This window comes from Apteryx mantelli, chromosome 19 (genome assembly GCF_036417845.1).
Source record: "Apteryx mantelli isolate bAptMan1 chromosome 19, bAptMan1.hap1, whole genome shotgun sequence".
Classification (NCBI taxonomy): domain Eukaryota; kingdom Metazoa; phylum Chordata; class Aves; order Apterygiformes; family Apterygidae; genus Apteryx; species Apteryx mantelli.
The window spans coordinates 17016097-17038783 of record NC_089996.1 but is presented as its reverse complement, the minus strand read 5'-3'; the positions used below and the strand labels follow the sequence as shown (position 1 = coordinate 17038783).

General features: G+C 45.5%; 1 protein-coding gene across 12 annotated transcripts in view; it reads right to left on the bottom strand.

Annotated features, from left to right (window-relative positions):
• Positions 1-22687, bottom strand: part of TBC1D16 (TBC1 domain family member 16) — a 48342-nt gene that overhangs the window by 10847 nt on the left and 14808 nt on the right. For 9 of the 12 annotated variants that reach the window (XM_067308074.1, XM_067308073.1, XM_067308076.1 and 6 more), the window contains 9 exons: positions 12610-12807; positions 11615-11762; positions 10371-10538; positions 9524-9672; positions 8580-8714; positions 7175-7361; positions 5836-6015; positions 4699-4845; positions 21-3906 (listed from right to left, as the gene is read on the bottom strand). In XM_067308074.1, coding sequence (XP_067164175.1) covers positions 3661-3906; positions 4699-4845; positions 5836-6015; positions 7175-7361; positions 8580-8714; positions 9524-9672; positions 10371-10538; positions 11615-11762; positions 12610-12807 — 1558 coding nt within the window. In that variant the 3' untranslated portion in view covers positions 21-3660. The remainder of the gene's footprint in view (positions 1-20; positions 3907-4698; positions 4846-5835; positions 6016-7174; positions 7362-8579; positions 8715-9523; positions 9673-10370; positions 10539-11614; positions 11763-12609; positions 12808-22687) is intronic. The other 3 variants (XM_067308081.1, XM_067308083.1, XM_067308084.1) reach the window with 3 other exon arrangements.

Below are 22687 nucleotides of genomic sequence, written 5' to 3'. Positions count from 1 at the left end.
ACGCACAGCGCCAGTCTTACCTGAGTTGGGAGAGTTTCTTCCCTTGCACCGCTGACGAGTGATGTGGCCAGAGGGGAACACGAAGCGCTGGCAAATCCGCTCACCCCATCCTTCACATAAGCCACTTGTCTCCTGCCGCTCGTTCTTGCTGCTCTCTTGTTATTATTCTCCTAATTTAGCAGTGATAGAGGCTCCTCAGATTGTATTGAACTTTGCGAAATTTCATGCTGGAGGCACGAGCAGTGCTAGGAACACAGAGTACACGTAAACCCCCAGGTGCTGTTGGGGGAAGACATCTGCCTTTACATGGTAACGGATGCTCAGGTGAGATGCAAGTGTCCAGCTCTCCCCAACGGACAGAGCACTAGGCCAGCTGCCCCAGGCTCCCCCCGCCAGACTGCCCGAGACACGGGCGCCTGGTCTGCTCCAGCGGCTCAACATTTCCCTTTGATACAGGATTTAAATAAGCCCAGAAGTTTGTGGATGCCCACTGAGAATTTAATAATGGTATCAAGAGTTAATGAGCAGCCTGACACTGGAACCAAGTTATTCAGGACAAGACCGTTTCCTGGCAAACAGGAAGCAGCCCAGGTTATTAGCTCTGTCTCTCTATTACTCTGACTATCATAAAGTGGAATCCAGCGTATTAAAGAAGCTCAAGAAGCTGTCAGTAGTGAACAACAGGACACTGGAGTAGAAAGACACCTGCAATCCACTCTGGCAGCGGGACCCGCAGGTGACATCCGGCACAGGAGAGCTGGCCGGAGGGGTAGGCACTGGTTCTGCAGGTAGACTCCCACACAGCCGAGCATTGCTTCTACGAGAAAAAGCCAGCTTTTTCCCATGCTGGAGAATTCCGGTGCAGAGTCTTTAACTAAACAAATCCTGAGTGATTTCCACATTGCTGAATGGCATTTTAACAGTGGAAAAATAATGCTAAAAATTATCTACTTCATCTCCTCCCATTGTCTTCTATTGGCTGGGAACGATCGTTGCAGCAGAACCAGCTGGGGATCTTCGGGTAGGTGTGTTTGCCGGTTCCTCCTAACTCACCGCAGCACGTGAGCGACCGCCGCGTTGGCCTGGGTTGTGCTGAGCGCGCAGTGCCTGGAAGAGCTGCCCACACGCCCGCGGAGCGCCCGGCGAGGCGGCAGCGCCGGCTCAACGTTGACAAACAACCCACGGGTGGTGCAAAGGTCTTGCGGCGATCCCCGTCGCGCATGAGGATGCAGGTGTCGGCAGGTGGTGCCCGGTTGCCATTGCCTCCGTGGGGAGCTGGGGCCTGCCCGCGGGGGCTACCGCGTCGGTCTGCAGGCAGATGGTTCTGGTGTTTTCTAACATGCCATTTTTCTGAAGCTAATTCAGCCACTGCCACTTGGAGCTTGCACCGACAGGAATACACCGAGAGTTTCCAGGCATCCCCCGGCTGAAACCCTGGGCCTGCTGCTCTGCCCAGTGGAGCCTGGTGAGAACAACACGGACCCAACACCCAACAAGTCTCTTTTTTCACACAACTGCAAAAGAACTAGCTCAGGCCATGGGGTGGTGTCCAGCCAAGTCCAGTTCTGTAGCCCTGACTATAAGGTACAGTGTCCAGCCTGTACAGCAACGTACCACGCAAAAGCCTCACACAAACTTTTATTATTCACTGAAATGTCATAAATCTCAAAGAACTCCCTGCTTCACAGCAAAGCAGCCACCGGCCTTTATATGAGGTGTCACCTCACACAGTCTCAGCACACAACTGCAGCATTAGAGCCCAGTTAACTCTCACAAGCTGGGCTATTTCAGAGGGGTGCACTACGGTGACAGGTTTCACAGTTGCTCTCATCAAGGAGAAGGTTTTCATCCTTCAAATTAAAGGGAGAGACTTCATACAAGTCAGGAGCCAAACTGTTCTTCTGCCACATAAGAGCACTCGTTGGCATGGTGCCTGCAGAAGGTCAAGTCTTCTTCCCCTTACAGAAGCGGCATGCACATTTGGCACCTGGTGGTTTCACATAAGACATCCCAAATGCCAGCCCCACTTCCCAATGGCTACACAGCACACATGCTCCAGGACTGCAGCTGCAAATGGGCTAAGGATAAGACCTTGCAGCAAGGCTTTTAGAAAAATCTGCTTGTCAGATGGAGGCACCTGCTGCAGCAGTCAGCACGAGGATACAGGGTTTTCCACACATGCTAATAATAAAGCAAACATGCCTAACAGACAAAGCTGAAAAGTTAGCATGGACTTCCCACCTTGCCAGACCAAGACACAGTTGTATAAAAGAAGTGGTGTGGTTTACGTGAGAGGGAGCAAGACAACAGTAAAAAGACACCAAGATTTCATACACCATGCAGAAGGAAGCAGCAAAGGCAGTGCAATCCACTTTCACCTCATCTCCTTTTTCATTCTTACAAAGGAGCTATTCTCCAGGCTCTATTTGGCACAAACTTTGGCTCAGGACACACCTTTGGATGCCACTGAATTTGGTTAGGACATTCCGTATTTGGCAACACAACTGTGCTCAGGTCCCAGCTCCACTTCTAGTTGGCATATGTTATAGAAGGTAACAGGAGAAACTTGCTGTCCTCAAAAATAATGCAAGGGAAACTATTGTCAAAGACAGAGCTCAGCAAAAAAGACTGCAACAAATGAAGTTTCATTTCCATCTCGGGAAGGGTAAGAGGGCACATCACTGGTACCAGCTGAAGCATCCAAAGCACAGTTGGAGTGCAGATGCTGTAGCCTATGGTGAAGACAGATAAGGACAGAAAATAACCAGTAGTTGATGAGAGCCAAGGGAAACACATTGGGAAACATACTGGAAACAACAGACTTCTATAAACAAGTGTCTAAAGTCTGCAGTTGTCAGCATAAAGAAGCAGCTTTGCTGCAATATAATGGAGAAGTAAACTTTGAAACATGTCTGTGAAATACCCTGAATACAGAAAAGCAGTGCTTGAAGACCCGTGGCTGCACACTTTCTGTACAAATGGGAAAAAATCATGCCAGCAAGTATACTGTATAAAAAAAGAAAAGGCGAGAGACAGACCTTTAGGTGACCAGTTCTACCTCGCCAACAAATGACATACCCTCCCTGCAATCCCAATAGTTTGCAGTTTTATTTTTGGCAGATATAATCAAAATGATCATCATGGCTTTAGAGAGAAGCCACTAAGCTGCATGTTTTGGTTGAAGCAGAGAGCGCGCGTGTGCAGTATGCTCTGGATGAAGGGACATCACAGAGAGGTCTTGCCACAGCTTTGCTCTCTCCACTTGACCCACAAGTGCTGCCAGCTGTACTTGGCTCTCTTGAGCATTCTCATTTCTCATCAGCGAGTAACACAGTTTTGGTTGCTAACCAGTCCAGTCCAAGAGGCAGAATAACAGGTCCTTGTTAAGATCTAGAAATGCTTCATATTTCTAACCAAATCAAATCAAAAAACGTGCAAAAACTGTTCCTGGTTTGATACATTTCACTCAGGTTCCACTACTTAGTGGAATGGAATTTGCTTCCCCCTGTAAAGAGATTTCATTCCTCTTCCATTCTCCACCTTTCAGTCTTCTCAGGAGTCTTGACAAGCTATTCCGCCATTTTTGTCTTTAACGCTTTTCTCCTATACATATCCTTCCTGCCCTTCCTTTTGCTGCTGCTACGCCCTGTTCCTCTGCAGCTATTTTCGGAAAGCAAAGACGTCCCGTGTTTTCAAGCCTCTCTTGCCTTCACTTCCTGGTTTAGGAGAAGACACTTCCGCCAGTCCCCCATACGGGCAGCTCTCAGACTCCGGGTGATGGCCAGAGCACTCTACAGCGGGGATGAAGCCGCTGTCCCACATTCCCGTCCCACACAGCTTGCACAGGTCATGCAGGCTGCAGGGGATGCGAGGTAACAGGTGGAACTGATAGAGCAGACTTCTTGCCTAGAGGGGAGACAGAGACAAAGTCGTTCACTTATCGCCAGAGGACGAATTTGGGGAGCAGGGGTGGCCAGATGTCCTCCTGTCCTATACTCCGGTTTAGCTCCATTAGAAGAGTCAAAACTTCAGCAGAGGAGCATCCCTCCTGAACCCCGAACCGAAGGTTCAAGTGGAGACGCTGCCAGCAGACAAAATTAGAGACGGTTGTTCTTAGCGCTAAGTTCCTGCATCTCAACATCACAACGCTTTTATTAGCCACAGAGCTGCGGCAGCCCGGGCAGCGCAGCAACAGCCTCATCGCCGCTGCTTGCCAGCGCGTTTCAGGCTGCCAGGCGGAGGGGGAGCCCCGCTGCACGGCTCTGCCGCACGCTCGGCCCTCAGCATCTCTGAGCAAGCTGCCGCTGAGAGGAGCGGGTAGGAGAGGCGGTGCTGTCAGCGGGAACAGGCCAGGGGAACTGCTGCACACATCACATCACGTGGCCTGCAGTCACTCCCAGACGGGGATGGATTGGGGACCATGACATGAGGAGGAAAAGCTCTGTCCACCCTTTCCCCTAAGCATGTGCAAGTTCTGTTATCCCAGCCACACTGTTACCTTCTAAGTCCTCTACAACTACCTCTTCCTTCTGCAGAACTGGTTCCAGGCAAACGCCAGCACCCTGTTCTTCCAGGCTCCAGACAAGCAGGGGGATACAGGAGATGGGGAAGATTTAGCATCGGTCTCTTAATTTTCTCAAGGGTCTGACTCATCTCTTGGACCAGAGACTTGGCCCTCATCCACACACAGGCATTTACCTTCCTGAGTACAAGTTCTCCATTCATGTGCATAGCCAGGTTGCCGAAATGCAGCAGCATCTGGTCAGTGGCCAGCTGTTGTTCAATGACGTCATCCCCATAAATCACCACTATGGCCACACAGATAAAGAGGTGGAAATAGTCAGTCTGCAATGAGAAAACGGGCTGGATTACAGCAGGTGGACACAGAGGTCTGACTTAACCTCCCCACCCTCCACACATGTCCTTAGCAGAGATTTTGCTCTAAGTGAGTAATATCTCTTTCCAGCTTTGCCTAGTCACATTCAGAAAGTGAATTACTGGTGAATTCTGAACAACAGCTGAGTCAAAGTCTGTTGCCTTTAAAGCACGGGAGCAAGGTTCGGACCACAGGTTTCAAAGCTGACTAGTGATTTTGGGAAGACATTTTCCAGCTGTTTAAGAGAAGTCTGAACTTCAGAAGTGAATGTTCAGCACTTTCTGAAAAGCCTCTTTTTGAAGCCCAGACATCCCCAGATAGGCGAAATAGGCCTCCATCTTCCTGCTCCATAGATAAACCTCTTTGATAGTTACATACCTGCTGTAATACTTCCAATCATTAACATGCCTGCTCCAAATCTCCCCTAGACATCTCACAGGGACGATTCTGCAGGAAAATGCCCACAAGTAATGACAGCTGCTGAACAAGACTTTTCAGGTGTCAGTGCTGTTGTGCTCACCAAAGTAGGAGAGAAAGGAGCCCTTTCATAGGCAGAATCCGCTCCTTGTCACCCAGCCCTATCGCTACCCGTGCAGGAGACCAGAAAGCCAGGTTCTGCAAATGCTCAGAATACTTGGGGAATTTGGTACTTTTGAGCTGATCGGTCTATGAGCTCCAGAATTCTGTAATGAGGCAACTCAAGGTGCAATTTGTATCAATTTTAGTTTCCTTCAAGGTAAGCTGCAGCAAATCAAACCAGAACACCGCTGACAGTAAACCATGCTGTCACAGTCTCAGCTAAGAAAGTACTGTGGGAAAGGGAATACCTGCAATGAAACTTATTCTGGATACATTGCTGCTAACAGCCTTTAAGGAAATCCTGCCACGCTTGCTGCGATGGTGAGGATTCAGCAAAGGGCACACTGTTGCCCAGTGTGAGTTGTCTCCAGCTGTCTAACCTGATAGTGAGCCCAGCATGCTTCCCACATGCGCAAAGCCTCAGCATCTGGAAATTCACGTTTAAAACAGAGGAGGATCCAACGGTGACAGAAAAGCATCTGCAGGCCATCCTCTCCCAAGGAAAGCAGGTGCTGGTAGAAGCGTGGGTGCATGAGCCGTAGCAGCTCTCGCAGGTACATCTGGAAAAGATGCTCTCAGCTGAGCCACTGCCTTGTGCACAAGGACTCGCGCTGCCATCACCCACCACACTCTCCATCCCAGGGAGCCCCTCGCACGGCGTGCCCGCTGTGGCTCCAGCGTAACAGGCTGCAGGTCTCTCTCACAAAAAGCTCCCGCTTTACATTTCAGCCTACTCACAGCCTGTTTAACAGAGCACAGCCAGGAGCACACTTGGGTCTATCATTAACAGGCAGAGCTCATAGGCCACTGTGGCTGTTTCACAGGGAAGGAGGGAGAGCGAAAAGCAAATCCCACGACAGCTACGTTGTGAAAAGAAAGAAGAGAGCAGATTCAGGCTGAGGAAGGCAGCACAGAGCTATAGCCTTAAAACCTATCTCTGGCAATATTTCATTTCACTAGATGCTGAGAAATATGGACGTGATTTTGGAAAGTCTGACCATAAAGGTACACTTCAGTGCATAAATCTGTACATTAGCAAACTGCACATCACCAGCAACATCCCATAAGGTCTCCGCCACAAATTCACCACTTTAAATCAGTGGCATCATGACCAGGACAGGATTTTTTGTGTTTAGAATGGATTTTCCAGGATCTTAGTTAGAAAAGAACGGCCATTAATGTTGCAATCTGAAATGCTCCTATTTTTAAAAAGATCATATTATTTTAAGAAACTCTGTCAGGTATATAAAGCTTTTCATTTGGACATCATAAAAAAACTCTATTAATGTTAAGACCTTCAAAAAAGCCCACAGAAAGAGTGCTGCAGCTCAATCACCTCCTCTGCCCCATTCACATTAAATGTCCCAGAATCAGGAAAAGAAACCAACCAATGAGTCTTTGTTGTCTGAAAGAAGTGCAAAGAATAAGCAACCAACATCCTAAATACATCTGATCATAAAAGATTCCTTGCATCAGCATCCTTCAGTGTGGCCAAAGTAACTTTAATCTGACAACTTACTGGCTATAACTGCCTCTAGAGTGCCCCAGTCACCTAGGATTCATTTTATCCATCACAGATTTTATGACTTTGGGATGTGATTCTGTATGCTGGAACTCACAGCAACAGCCTAGGTAACTGCTTCATGGCATTCTTCTAATTTGCCCAGGGAGAAGACAAGTTAAAGACATGACAAAACTGAGCTCTGCGCTCAGCCTCACCAGCTGTTTCTCCATATCCTCATCCCGGGGTGAGCTGATGAAGATCGTATTCTGCATCAATCCCACAAAGCACCAGAAAGTATCTGACTCATCTAGGACCTCCGCCAGGATTGGGGCAACCAGGTCAGACATCCCTTGGGAGTATCCAGTTGTTGGGTTAAATACTGCATAGTTCAGCAAGATCCTCCTAGAGAAGACATTCAAGTGGAGAGGTGAGATGCAGAGAGGGCACATCACAGCTGAGCTCAGTACTCTTCCCATTCTACCTCCTACTCCCACCACACAGGCTGGGTTAGACAAAGTGCAGAAGAGTAACAGATCACTCCTGCCATCTAAAAGATTAACATGCAATTACAACCACAGAGGCATGGGATTTATACCACAGACACATGAGATCTTTTGAGCACCTGTAGAGCCTGTTGCATCCCACAGAACTGCTTTCCCTAATTCTATCTAGAAGCATAATAGAGACACGCTAACAGTATATGGAACTGGAATCTCCCATATTCTGGCAGTATGGCCAAAGCACAGACCTAGGATTACAACATTTTGCATCGGTCCAGAGAGGCTCCTGGATGAATGACAAGAATTCTGAATAGCGTAGAGCAGTCTAATACAATGGATTTGAGCAGAACTCCTTAGGCTCCTGTTTTCCAAACTGTGGGCCAGCCCACTGGGAGCAGTGCAGTAGGAACAAGCAACATGGTTCATCTCAGCTATGAAGGCACACCATCCTATTTTAAGGTGCTTTCACACAAATGGATAATCCCTACTGCAATCACCAGTCCAGCGAGATAAACTCCAGGAGAAAATTTTGCATACACAGACACCAAAATATAAAAAGAAAATAAGAATTTAAAAGGCTAAGGTGACAGAAAACAGAAGGACCCAGGAGAAAGAGGAAATGATGCTTACTCATCAAATCCTGAGGCTCCAAGCCACATTGTTAGACAAAATCCAACTATTTCCTAGGCATACTCCAGTGCCCCAGCGCAGCATTTTCAAGGTCACACATCCATGAAGCAGGCTCTGCAATGCTGGTCCTCCACCCCGTCAGGGAGAACCACAGACCCAAGCAAGTGTCCACGGCCCTGCTACAGCACCCATTACTCTCCCACAGCTGCAGGAGGCTCACACTTCTTATATGCTTACACATACAGGGAAGCTAGGTGATGGGAGCAAGGGTATTATATCAAGAAGTAAATGGCTAAAGAAGCAGCAAAAGCACAGGGCGCAAAGTGCTCGTTTCTGCATCATTTGGTACCGACCACCATCTGCATGATCTTCTGCAGCATTCCTAAGGCAGGGACCTAGGCACCACACTCCCTGGGCCAGAGGGGCTTTCTGAGTTTTCTGTATATTCAGTAGAAAACTTTGTTTGGGAGACTAGAATCAGACACGTTACCTCATAGTTTCCACATTTGGATTGCCCTCCCCACGAAAGAACTGGTTGCTGCGGTCAGTCCTCACGACGTCTTTATCTACTGTGAACTGTACTTTACGCCAGAAATCCTTCTGTTCATCTGGAGTCATTGAAAGTCTGAAAATAGAGCAGCAACGTGAATATGTTGCCACAATGCGAATACGATTGCCACAAAGAACAAACAGCCTTATTTCAGCTTTAGATCCGAGAGAGAAACTAATCTTTCTGCACAGATTTCTCTCATCACCAGAACACCAAACAAGCAGGTCTGTCTAGAACAGCAGACTTTCTACCCAAATGGATTACTAGAAGGAACCTCCTTGATTATAAGTGGGATGATATGATGTGTTTCCTGTGATAAACTGGTCAGGCTCCACTTCAGGAGCAGCCAGACCCTCTGCTCCACACTGGTCCTTGTGGGTGGCACTCCAGAACTCAGCACTCAGTGTTTAGAATATCTCCTAATTAATAATAATATCTTTCCTCAGCTTAAATCTACCCACAACTAGTTTAAAACTCACAGTTCTGCAGCAATCATTTCCTTGAATTAAACCTCCCTTTTTCTTCCCTGTTTTTACATCCAAATATATTTATAAAAATGTATAAGATCTCCTTTTCATCTTCAATGTGCTAAACCAAACATGTTAAGCTGCTAGTCTTGCCCATGAGGTAAGCCTTCTTATGTGGTAGAGGCAAGCCTGTTTCAAGAACCCAAGTAACATAACATTTGAGTTATACAGTATTAGCTCCAGATCCTCAAAGTCAGCTATGCCTGATAACACCTCCTTTTCCATCCCTTGCACTTCCATACTCTATCAACTTCTCCTGAAAAGGAGGAGGCAGAGACTCTGTAATTCAGCAGCGGTATTAAAGTCATTTAAGGCCTAAGGAGAGATGAGCAGCAGAGGATGAAGCTGGTCTGTTACCTTTTCTCCTGGATCTCAAAGTATTCTTTCCTCTTCTGTATCCTCAGCGCCTCCCTCTCTTCAGAGGTGGACTCATAGCTGTAGTAGTGCAGCAAAAAGGGCCACACTTCCCCACGGATGGAAATATCAATCCCACCAAAGAAAATGGCCTGGAAGAAGGAGCAAAAGTTATGACTGGTACAGATTTAACATTCCCAAACACAGCAACAAGAAACTGCCTGCTACTGTGCTTTGGTGGCTTTGCAGTTCTTTCCTGACAAGTGACGCCTTGATTCAAGCTCCTGCAATTTGCACATGTTTAGAGGGAAAGTGCTGGCCTTCTATTCCCAGACGAGACACAAATCGGGCTCATTTCAATGTCAATAACCCCCCCTGGAGAGGCTCTATGATTAACGTGTCGTTCTCATGTCACGGCTTAATCCCCAATTCTTGGAGACACTGCATTTCACTGCAAACTTCTCTCTCAGGACTTGGACGCAGTGCTCCCCTGCAATTCCTGAATTATTTCCATACAGTAATCTCAATTTTCCTTTCTTTGATTTGTTCATACTGCATTTTGCAAACACATCTAGCACCGGACACTTTGGTCTACTACTTCCAAAGGGCAGCAGAAGCAGGACGGCTCGCTCTCCCCCGTCAGAAAGGTGCTGTTCCATTATTCTGTCCGCAGCGGACTCATCTGCAGTCCCAGCGAGACCTCCAGCCAAGCACTATAAGCAAGTCTTTATACTCTCAAACACCCAGTGCCTGCCCCAGCACGAAAGCAAACGATCCCAACTTCCACCTGGGGACTTGCACTCTGTGGCAAGAGGGAACAGATCGGAAGAGCAGCAGCCACCCCTCTCACCTTCTGTAGCTTGTACTCTTCTTCCACCTGTCCAGATTCATTCAAGTGATTGAGCCAGGCAGACACATCGAGACGCTTATACGTGTTCTCCTCCGGATGGGTCTCTGAGGATGGCAACTTGGGACGACGGATAGAGAACTGCATACATGTCTTCTCATCCGTAAGCTGCTGAATGGAGGAAAACAAAAAAACAAAAACAAAACTGGAGGCAGCAGCCCGAGATAGCGGCAGAGTTCAAAACTAGCAGTATTCAGAGCAGGAAAATCTTCTTGCATGGTTCTCTTAGGATTAAGCACCAAGGCACAGTACTTGGGAAGAGTGGTTGTTTTTTTTTTTCGAATTATAACCATTACAATAGCAAGAGCGATTAGAATAATTAAAAATCTGAGTACACACAAAACAGCTTCATCTTGGAAAAATTATTTCCATTCCTCCCCCAATCTTATCCCTGACCTGAAACTGAATTAATGCTGCTTACAGCAAAACTTCACCCTGCCAGGAATGCCTGCAATAAATTACATATGATTGGCCATATACAAAGGGATTGCTGTTAGGCAAGCAGGGAACTGCACTGCCAGGCTCTCTAAGGGCACTCATGATCCCAGTGCAAGACTGCAGCTGACATTTAATTTAAAAATCAAAGGTTGTTCAATGCAAAAAGTGAGCCCATGCGACCATAATAAGAAAAGCAGCAGGGGGCTCTGTGGGAAGGATGGAAATTTAAAAATCACTGTTTCTAATAAGCACATACAGTATCTTAAACAGATAATTAAAGAGCTCTTATCACATTTGTATGTAGATTGAACAAAATATGGCAAGATGCCTTGTCAAAACATTTTCAAATGCAGTGTGCTATGCTTCACAAAATGGATGAAAGACTCCGACAGAATTTCAGACCGAGCACTGTAGATTTCCCAGCCACCTTACACGCCTAAAGCATAGTGCTGACCTGTCTGGTTACCATATCCAGCAAAATAACTACCTAAGCAAGTTTTCTGGATTATCTCCCCCCATATTCCACAAGGAGAACAGGAATGCATGAGGATAAGCAAGTACAATACAGATCTCGCACCTGACTTGCAGTTGTATCCTAAACAGCATCCAACACGTTGTAGCTTTCTGCCTGACTTGGTGACATGAACTCCTAACTTTATTTCTCCAACACACCGCCCTGGCTAAAAGCATAAATGCGACACATGTACTGAAAAATATCTGTCTTCACCTCATGAACCTTGCTCGGGTACCTGGTCTTTGAGATGGGTCTCCGTGCAGTACTTCCATTGCTGAAACACCTCAGACAGTTTATCCAGGCCACCATGGTGAAAATGGAAGATCTTGTATTGACTCTCCCTGCTTGCAACAACCAGCTGTCCACAGGTGCACGCCTCATCGCTGCAGGACAAATCAAGGGGGGAGATCAACCCAAATTTATTGCCCCGGGCAACTAGAGGCACAGCAGGAAGGGGGTACATTAGATGAGAAAGGAAAGCAAATTATAAAAAAAGTGTAGCACTAAGTTGTCCCTTAAAACAGGGAGCGGAAATAATTTTATAGCTCAGGACATGGCCATAATGACCACAGGATCCTTCTGAGTTTGTTTCCCTCAAGAAGCTTCACTCATGCATGGTAACAGCACTCCTTTCCCCTTCCACGATGTGAAGGAATTAAATACTGTCTTCCCTGGAGAACAAAAGGAGCAAGAAATCTATCCCAGAAACAGTGACGCAGTACACAAAGTCAGCTCCTAGGGATGCGTGGACTTGGTTGCACACAGCATTCTCTAAAGAAGTAGGGAGTAAGAGTAAAAACTGAGAGTAAAAAGTGGTTTTAATATCTTTTCTAATAAATTGAAAGTTAATTTAAAAGATTAAGAGCAGTAAGACCCTAGAGAAGCCTGGTGAGGGGCAGGCAATGGAGAAGGTAGTGTAGATAAAGAGATGTTTTCCACACCCCCATGTTATTTTAAATATTTTTTGCAAGACAGCTAAGACCAATATCAGCACCTTCACCTTACTAGGGAAAAAAGTTCCTTTAGACCTCAAAACTGTAATTCAGAGGCTCTCCTTGAGAAGGCTCACACTTGCATTCCTGGAGACAACCATCAGGGAATGACGTCCAAACAGAACTGCGGAAGCCATCTGTCTCCACAGGGCCCAGTTCACACTGATTCCGGGTATGTACAAATACCACTGGGATAAACATCAAAAACTCTAGAGAACAAAAGTAATTGATATCTTACCTAAAGAAAAGGCGAAGGGACCTCATCTGTCCCAGGTCCACTCTAAAGACACCACAGACCTGTTCTAGGGCAAATACTTTCTGCTGTTCATCCCACCTGGTGTTCTGCGTTTGCCCATTATTCTCCTGGAACTGGGCGCTGGTGTCCAGGCTAGAAGCAGAGCTGGTCGAGCAGGTCATGCGATTGTCACACGTGTCCCTGCAGACAAGAGCACGGAGGAACAAAACCCGGCAAGACATTAGCCAAAGACTGCGGTTATCTGCCGTAACTGCACATGCCGAAAGTTAAAAATCCTTTGACAGAGCTCCAAGTTCAGGATTCAGTGCAGTTTTAAAGAGTCAATAACAAAGAGACCAAATGAGATTACATTATTTTTATCTAAATCAACTCTGTACTTTCTCAGCAAACTATCTGATTTTTGGTCTGCTCTTAAAGTGTGAACAGAACTGGGGAGAGTGAAAACCATCCCCCAAAAACACAGACTTTTGAGATATTTCAAAGCTGGCCCGTGCAAATGGGAACTGAGGAAGGGCCTGACCCCTGCTCCTCCACCGAAGCACAAGGAGCCGTTTGGCGAGCGGGGACAGCAGGCACTCGTCTGCCCTCCCAGCCCATGCCACGGAGCCCGAAGCTGCAGGACTCCTTCGAGCCATCACGCCTCCGAGATTGATGACCCCTTTGGATGGAAGAACCAAGGCCTTTCAAAAAAACATGAGTGCAGTAGCACAGACAGCTAACTCAGCAGCTCCAGCAGCACTTAGCGAATAACTTCCGAAGGAAAAGACTTCTTGCCCCACAGCTCAAGCAAACCTCTTCAGCATGCAGCTCAGCTGCTCAGGGCCTGGCCGGGGACAGGATGAGTGAACGCATTCAAACGGCAGTATTGACTAGGGACCTCATTTGGCAAATTCCCTCTGTAACCAGAAAGATCCAAAGATATTTCCCCTGAACTTGAGTTTCTCATTATTCCTTTGCAAGTGGGCCTGACAAGCCTAGATTCATGTGTGTAAACTTCAGACAAATGGTTTCTGCTTGCAAACTCGAAACTTTGGAGAGTTAAGGAGCGGGAAAGTATACACGAGCTCTTTAACCCACCACAAAGAAAGTGAACCCAACTGTTTTCCAATAAGCTAGGAGCTAACTGTGCCCCAGATATTCATCTCTAAGAGTAACTGGGTTTAGATTAAAAAAACCCATATGCCTGCAACCAGCCCTGATCCCAAAAGGAAAATATCACTGCTTTGAGAATTAAGTGAATCTGAAACTGTGACCCCTTGATTCTTAAAAAGGCCAATACATGTGAACAATCTCAGCGCAAGCTCTGAATGGGTTCTGCTGTGAAATCAGGGTTTGCAAAACAAGGCAAGTAGCAGGTATAAAGACAGCCCCCTGCAATGCCACTTTATGCAATGTTTTCTAATCCGCTTATCTAACAATGTAGGCACTGAACGCTGAAAATCACACACTCAGCATGCATCTGCAGCACACCACATCAGTATGCTTTCCGAGCCTGGCTACAGTGCCTCTTCAACAGGGACGAGCCTTATTTGCAGCATCTCCCAATGGTTCAGGTCATTGCATTCCAATGGACAGGTCTCCGGACATCCCAGTTAGTTGCGGGTTAAATTTTTAACCGAGCTCCTGCGAGCAGCCTGGTTCAAATGTATGACTCAAAACCTTAGCGCCCACACGCATGGGAAACAAATCCCCAAACCCCCTTCTCCAGTTCTGCAGCATTATGTAGATGAGACGAAGTCTGTTATACATTCTACTAAAAGAGCAGGCTTCACTACTCTGTTCAAGAAGTTCTGCTGCTCCATTTTTTCCGAAAGAAAGCATCAAAGCAAAAATTACATTCAAGCCATTCTGAGGTGGAGGTCTCAGAACTGACACGGCAATATCGCCATGTGAGCAGGGATCACGTCTCCAACGACACAGGCAAATTCATTCGAAGAATGATAGCAGTTTTTCTAGGTTAGACACTGGGGTACTTCCAATCTTACAAGCGCAGCTACATATCGTCACCTACACTTGGTGAATTTTTCTACAAAAATTGTACTGGGTTTTGTGAAAAATCAAATGTTATTTTCTGATAAAGCTGCAAAGTGTAACACTTGCCTAAAACACTTGATATCTCACGTTAAGGCAAAAGTACTAGGAGTGCTGGTGCAAGACGCTTGTGCTGGACTGCTTGCAATCAGCAGCTAGTATTTATGAAGCAACACTCAGCAACAGCCACAGCTGGTTACACCGGATTTTCCTGGAACAGATGACTCAAACCAGTTTAAAGACTAAGCAGAGTCAACCAATTTTCTAAAACTCTTGCAAAGATGAACCGGTCAGTAAGACAAAAAGATGGAAAACTGGCTCACTGTGGGGATTATTGTCACGTGGCTCCTTTGTCACAGAGGCCGACGTGCCGTTGTTCAAGTGCATCATATCAAAAGATCAGTGGCAAACATGTGACTGCCAAGAAACGATATTTACTATTAGTGCTTGCTTTGATAGTGAGGAACCGAGTACCTCCCAAGTACAGAATGATATTGCCAGCTGCACTTACTCATACCATATAATCAAAATCTGCTTCAGACACACAATTAGCCACCATAAACTTAGACACTGGAGAACCCAGTCACAAAGGTGCTGACAACAACGTGTTTTCTGGAACTGTTTCTTCCAGATAAACGTTTACATTCACATTTAGCCACTAGTTACAAGCTTGTACATGCACCCAACAGACACGGAAGCAATCTGACGCAAAACGCGCAAGTGGATTTACCCCTTCCGGACAGCAAAAAGCTAGCAAGTACGAGCCCAGGGTCTCGGAGTGTGCAAGCCAGGGAGATTCCAGTGTTTTTACTGATGTCGAGTATGAAATCTGAAAGAGACATCTGTACACACCGTCTCCTTTACAGAGGTCTACAAACACGGTCCTACACAGTATAAATGCACAGATAATATCACTTTATATATTCTGCATAGTCAGTCACTGTGGTAATCAAGAAAAAAGCTCACCATGTTTAAAATTACCTTTTCCTGTATATATTTGTTGACAAAAGCACTTGAAATGATTCTAAACTGCTGGATTACTTTTTAAAATAGTTTTAATCTTCAGATCATTCTGTACTGAAGTAGTGACAGGCAGGAAGCATGATCAATGTTAATTTTGTGGGGTTTGAGGATTTCTCTAACTATGTACACAAAAGACACACAAGGAAGGAATTCTTCAATTTACTGTTTATCAAAGTCAGATTATTACATGTGTTAGAAGAGGGATTTATGCCAAAGTGTCCTGCAAAAGAAAAGAGATCAAGCACCATAAGAAAAATAGCTGGAGGAACATTCCAGAGAAACTTTAGGTTGTGGGATCCAAGGAAAATAGAGCGCCCACCAGTATGCAACACTTTTTAGCAAAAAAAGAGAACCCAGTGCTATATTCCATGGGAACAAAAGGGAGGGCAAAAAAAAATTAAGGGAGATTAGCAAAACCTGAGGCAGGAAACCCATGGACATATTCATAATTCCACTTAAGCCTTTTTTCCTTACTTAAGTCCCATTACTCTTTTGTCTCAAAATACATCTCATTCTTGCTGGTGAGCAAGGTCAGCGGATGATGTATTTTCTCCACTCAGCAATCAATTATAGCAATCAACTATATCTACATTCCATGAAGTTTTGTAGCCCCTAAGAAAGAAAATACTTATATAAGGCAACTCCCCCCTCCTCCCACAATACTACAGATTTCTCATGCTCCAAATCTGAGAACTTCAGCCACGCACTACCAGCGAGACTTCCTACGTGCACTAACACTGCACATACTTGGCGACTTACTGTTCAGTCAAAGCATTTGGACACCTACAGCATAAAGAGATATAAAACCCAATTATTATTTGTGTTATAGAACCAGGGCAGAGACCTGCACCAATTGCATGGGAAGACTATTTCAGCAACAAAGATCCAACAACTCATTTATAACATGATGTGACAAATGTAATTATAAGAGGGAAAGGGGCTGAAGATTACAGCAGCGATGCGGCAGTCACCTGAGCTGTCAGTGTGTACCACCTGATTCTCATATAGTCTCTTGCAAGAGCCAAACCCACATCAGTTGGCTCTCCATCACCATTGCACTAAAGCACGCCTTCCGTAACAACAGCTTTCCTCATAGCCCAATCTATTCCTGCGTGACGGCTTGTGAAGCATCATTTACAGACAGTAAGTATCGTCATAACGTATGAGCATCCGTGTAATGGGAATTACATGCCCCTCTTCCTCCCCAAGGGCTAGCATTTCTCTATTTCTCCACTCTTCCCCACAGGCACTGACCTTCCAGGTTCTTCTTTCCAGCAAGGTGAAAGAGCTCATGGCACCATCAGCTGCCTAAAATGCCTATGACAGCTGCAAATAAATAATCCATTGATAAAAGTTCAAAGCTATCCTGAAATGCCTAAAATTTGAGTGTAGTAACTGTCTGGACAACGGGAAGCACTATCAGACAGCTGGAACCCAAACCTATCGTTCTCATAAAACACGTGTCCCTTACGAGATGCATACACAATGAATTGTGAAACGTGCTGACTTCAGCTACATATGAAAGAAGTGCAAACGAAAACAGATTAGTAATTTGAGATGAAGTATTTTATCAGAATATTTCTGCCTGTTCCAAATAATGCTGCAGAGAAGGACTAGAAGGACACACAAGGAATGGCTGGCATTTCCAGAAGAGCATGACCACACAGAGCCACGAGTTGATAGGGAAACACTACAGTCGCACAAGCTACTCGCATCTGATTAGCACAGAAGAGTAACTAGGTTAAGAATTGTGTTAAATTCACCCTTTGGCTGAAAATATCTGGAATTTGAATTTCCTCTGCCTCAAAGAACCCATGCAGAATCAATTTACACTGACCTCTGCAAATAGGGAAAAAAGGGATTTAGATACTCTCTCAATTTGGATGAAAGGCTAACCAGAATTTCTTGAGTGTCAAAACATACTCACATAGAAGTATGTCTATACATCTGCAAACAGACGTGGAAACAAATCCAACGATTCTTCCTGTTTAAAAGGGGAATCTGTGAAAAACTGCATAGGACGTTACAGTACAAAGTACATGAATGTCAACATGGACTTTCCGAAAGCCTGTTCCACAGGCTTTCCATTGATCTGTTTGCTTTCAAAACATAAATTTCCCCACGTTGAACTGCACTAAATGCTATTTAGTAGCTAATTAACTTTCTGTGCTGAAAACCTCCTGTAATTGCACTTCTTTCACCTTTTTTAGCCTGCGTCCTCAAGGGAACTGAAGCTGTCCTACGGCATTTGTTCTGCTCATTTCTATCTTACAGGCACAAGTTCCTTCCTGACAACAGACTGCCAATCACAGCTGCAGAGGTCACTGGAGACCAAATTAGGAGCACTCTGCTCCTGACAAACTTGCTTTGCTTAGCTTGCCGTAAAGGGAAAATAAAAGGTTATGAAAAATAATTGTATCCTTTCATGCTCAACACCAGGAAGCAGATTCAACAGCACTTCCAAAAGTCAATGCATCATTGTTAGTTATTCTTCTTATGGCTAATATTATTGACAATATTCAGAGAAGAAGCTGTTTATATCTTAGAAGCATTGGAATCTGTCCCTCCCCCCTACCCAGGAAAAGCCCTAGACCGGGTTGGTGGCTACCGATTGTACAAACGTTGGTCACCTAATCAGCACACACTGCAGGGAGAGCAGCAACTTTTCCATCCATCCTGCTGACCTTGGACCGTAGCAGTAAGTTCACGATCACGGACGGGGCTCTGTATTAACATCAACCCCGTGAACAGCAGCCTGACAAATAACCCATTTTAACAGGTTGAAACGAGGGACTCGGGGAAACCCGATTATGCAGCTTTGCCTTTTGATAGGCGTAATTGGTTTGTCCTTGAGAAATAAAGATCAAGACAATTTGTTGTGTTTTATGAGGATACCGCCGTCCGCTTTCGCGGTACCCTAACTTTGCCTTTTCAGAACGCGCCGAATTACCCGGCTCAGATGGGCAGGGGTAACACGCCGCGGTTATTTACGGCACCGGTTTATCACCCCAAATCTTCTCGTACGGAAGCCAACCCGCGAGGCTGAGCAACCTGCGCTGCAGGACGAGCCCGCTCCGCCGCGGCGCTGGGTGCTCCCTTCCTGCCCCAGCGCGACGGAGGCAAGCGGCGGAGCGGGAAGCCTCGCTACACTGGAGGCTTTGTTGCCTCCTAACTCATTCCTCCGAGTCCTCGCGGCCTGAAGGGAAGCGGAGTGATTTCAGCCAGCAATAGGGGGCATTATAAAAACAGCCATGCTCACCTCCAAAGGGTCCCCCCTAACTGCTATAAATTAAACTAAAAGGAAAACCAAATAAACTGAGAATTCTTGAGTTAATTATTTTGAATGTAAATGGGAAAGAAAAAAAAATCAGAAGTTTGTAGTGAATTAATGTGTGTTTTAATCTTTTATCCAATCAAAGTCTGGAATGTAATATACACATACATATACATTCACTTAAAAGACAAGTAACCTTTTTTTAACAGATTAGACTTCCAGACAGGTGTAGACTACTTAGGTAAAACTGAGGCAAGGTTTTACTCTATGAGTTTTTGTTATAGTTAGGTAGCAAGGGCAGAATTAGCAGTTTGATGCTTATGAATAAAATACACATAGCTCCCGAGAAGCCAAACACAACAAATCATTTAGAGCCGAGCATATGCTGTTCAATGGTGCAAATTTTACCCTCGTTTTAAGGAAGGAAAATATTTCAAAAGCTGAATGGCAGATTTTTATAATCCATACAGAGAAGGGGCACCTCATGCCTAGGCTTTAGCTCATTAATAAATCAATCGAAATGCAACACTTAAAAAAAATTCCTTAGATGGAAAAAGTGATTTCTCAGCAAAGCCCAAAAAAGAATGTTTGCTTTTCAGCCTATTCCAGACTAGAAAAGGGGACCTTTCTTACCAGTGTTTATTTTATTTTTAAAATCAATGGATTATTTTGCTTTTTTCTTTCAGTTCTATCCATGCAAAAATAAAATTCTACACTAATTATGCTAATTACAATCAAGCCTTCAAAACCCCGGTCCCTTGAAAGCCCTGAAGATTACCTTTGTTCTTATATTCTTGGCTCCAAGCAATGAATTGGGAATTTCAGGGGGACTTTTACTGACTGACAAAGTTAACCAACTCCCTGGACTCTGCGCTGCTGCTGACCCAGTATTAGCAGAGCCAACATCACCCAGAGAGAATTTCACTGTTTCCACAATACAATGAGGATTTCCCAAGGGGAGAGCTTTCTTCAAGTAGCAGAAAAGGGAGAGGAAAAAGGAGAGCTGACTAAAAGCATGTTTCAGAGTTATTGTAAATGCTTAATGCTGTTATAATTGCAAGGACTGAGCCAAGAAGACAGAGACTATGCAGATTTATTTGCATATACTGCTGTTGTACTTTTAGAGGGGACATGCTCTTTTATTTTGATCCAGTTAAAGCAATTCTTCCCTCACAAAGCTATGGATACCTGCCAGCATAATTTATCTCCAGTCTCAGTTAGGGTTTCTGGGTGTTACGATAACATAAATAAGTAACAGAAATAATGCAAGAATATCCTGGGAAAAGGCACTTTATTGCAACGCCTCCTAGAGAAAACGGTCACTGTTGTCTTTTGCTCTGCTCCTGCCTATCAAGTTTAACTGCTCTCACAGTTAAACTACAGTCTTCAGGATCTAAAATCCCTGTGCACTAATGCTTATTGGGGAAGAGGAAAACCCATGCTTCCTTAGAAATTCTTTTTTTTTTTCTCTCTCTAGGACAAACCTCACTGTGTAAAGTAATTTTCTATACATAATTTTGTTTCATTATGATTATAGAAAATAGGGATTCTGTTACAGTGTCATTCTTTAGTTTGAATGCACTTATGCTGTTACAAAGATATATAAATTTGCACTTACATCATCAATCAAAATGTTTTCTAAACCAGTTTTACTGAAGTAGTACAGGAGCTGTGGGGAGATGGACTCTAAGTTTTATCAACTAAAAGAGTGAATTATTAATCACACCACTGATATACTTAAAGTATTTCTTAGCAATGGACCTTATTAATAGACTGGCATCAAAAAGAAAAGAAAAAAAAAAAACCCAAACCCCATCTCTCTCTGAATTCTCTCCGAATCTGTTCAGACATCCCCCAGGAATCCAACAACTCTTTTGATCCTGGGAAAAGGTTATTTTGCCTAAAAGGCTGGCGCAGAGCAGGAACAGAAAAGCCTCCTAATTTATTCTCGCTTCTAGAACACGCCAAACACGCGGGCAAAGCACTTGTAACATGGAGACTATGGGTGGCCTTTAGGAGACAGACGCTGCGAATTAACATTTCAGATGCGCGACGGGGAGAATAATTAGCGGCCGAACGGGGAAAAGCTATTGTCCGCCCAGCGCTCCGCAGCCTAATTGGCAGCTTCGCCGCCGCGCCGCACCGCTCCGCACCGCCCCGCACCGCAGCGCGGAGCACCCGGGGGGCAGCGCGGGGCGCGGAACGGAGCGGAGCGGGGCGGAACCGGGCGGAACCCGCCCCCTGGCGGCCGCGCCGCCGCCGCCGCCGCCCCGCGCGGAGCGAGTCGCGGGACCCCGCGCGTGGAGCGAGCGCCCGGTCCGCGCGTGCGGAGCGAGTCGCGGGACCCCGCGCGCGGAGCGAGCGCTCGCCCGGTTACGGGATCCCTTTCCTAGCAGTCGTCCGCGCTCACCGAGTATTCCTCGGTTAAAATCCCCAAATAAACAGTTTCGCTCATCCCTCTAGCTGTAACTCTTGATCTCAAGTTAGCTGTCGCTATTTTCTTCCACAGCAAGCTGGCAGCAAACCAAAGGAGGAAAAAAAAAAAAAACCCCAAAATGCTGTAATTAATGTTCTTGCTGTTCAAATATTTATGTAAAGCAAGATAGATCCTTATGCCTCTGCAATCTCTTGGATCTGTCCAACCTTCGCAGTTTGGCTGCTTGTAACAACTTTAACTGATTAACAACTTTAATTGATTACACAGCATGCTAACGGCAACAGTCCTCTTCCCAGTACCTGGCTCGGTACGGACCACCTGAAAGCAGCTCCCAATATGAAGCTTACAGCCTACCCCTATAAATCAAAGAGAAGGAAGAAAGCGCCATCCTTGTAACGGAGAATTTGGGGATATTTTTGCTGGGCATTACTTTGGGTAAAAATGGAATTAGGTGCTTCATTACTTTACATCACAAACTAGGCTAATTCAGGCAAGGTCCTGAGAAATCAAAGGCTGAACCAGAGAAGCACGGCGCTGCGCGCACTCATCCCCAAGGCTGCAATGACAGACAGCGAGCTAGCATGACACAAGATGGTGCAAGAAGTTACAGGAGGGTTTGAATCCAATGACCAATTCCCCTGGTTCTGAGAACATAATCACTTCTGTTGCAACAGCGATGAATTCCCAACCTCTTGATGACTCCAGAGCTCCTGCTAGTTCACACTAATTTCAGCTCATTTCCCCGGTAATTTTGCCTCCTGTTTATTCTGCAGAGGTCTGAACAGCAATAAGCCTTTCAGGTGAGCTGCCAAAACAACATGATGCAACACTGCGCGCTCTGTTACCACTCGCTGCTGCAGCTGCTGCCACCCTCCGTAACTCTGCGCCTCCGCTCCCTCACGAGAAGGTAATTTATTGATTAGCTCCCTAGGAAGAGGCTTAACAACAGGATGTGCAACAAATCTGTAGCAATTGCATCAAGCGAGACTCCGGAGTTTCTTCTTGTGCCGTGTGCTTTACCTAGGCCGTCTAGAATAGCTCTGTTATGTGGATTCACGGCAGTTAAGGAGCGTGAGAACTGTACTGTAGCTTAGCTCTCTCATTATAAAAATGCTTCATTATTTTTATTATTGGCTGCTAAAATTATCACCTTCTTATGAAAGACGTTTGCTTCAGGGGCAGATCTATTGATATCAGTGACCACATTAATCACGCTGCTATTTATTTTTGCTTGCCCTTTAAAGCACGTGTCGTGGGAACACGAGCTGGAGTATATTCCAGCGTATGCATCATCT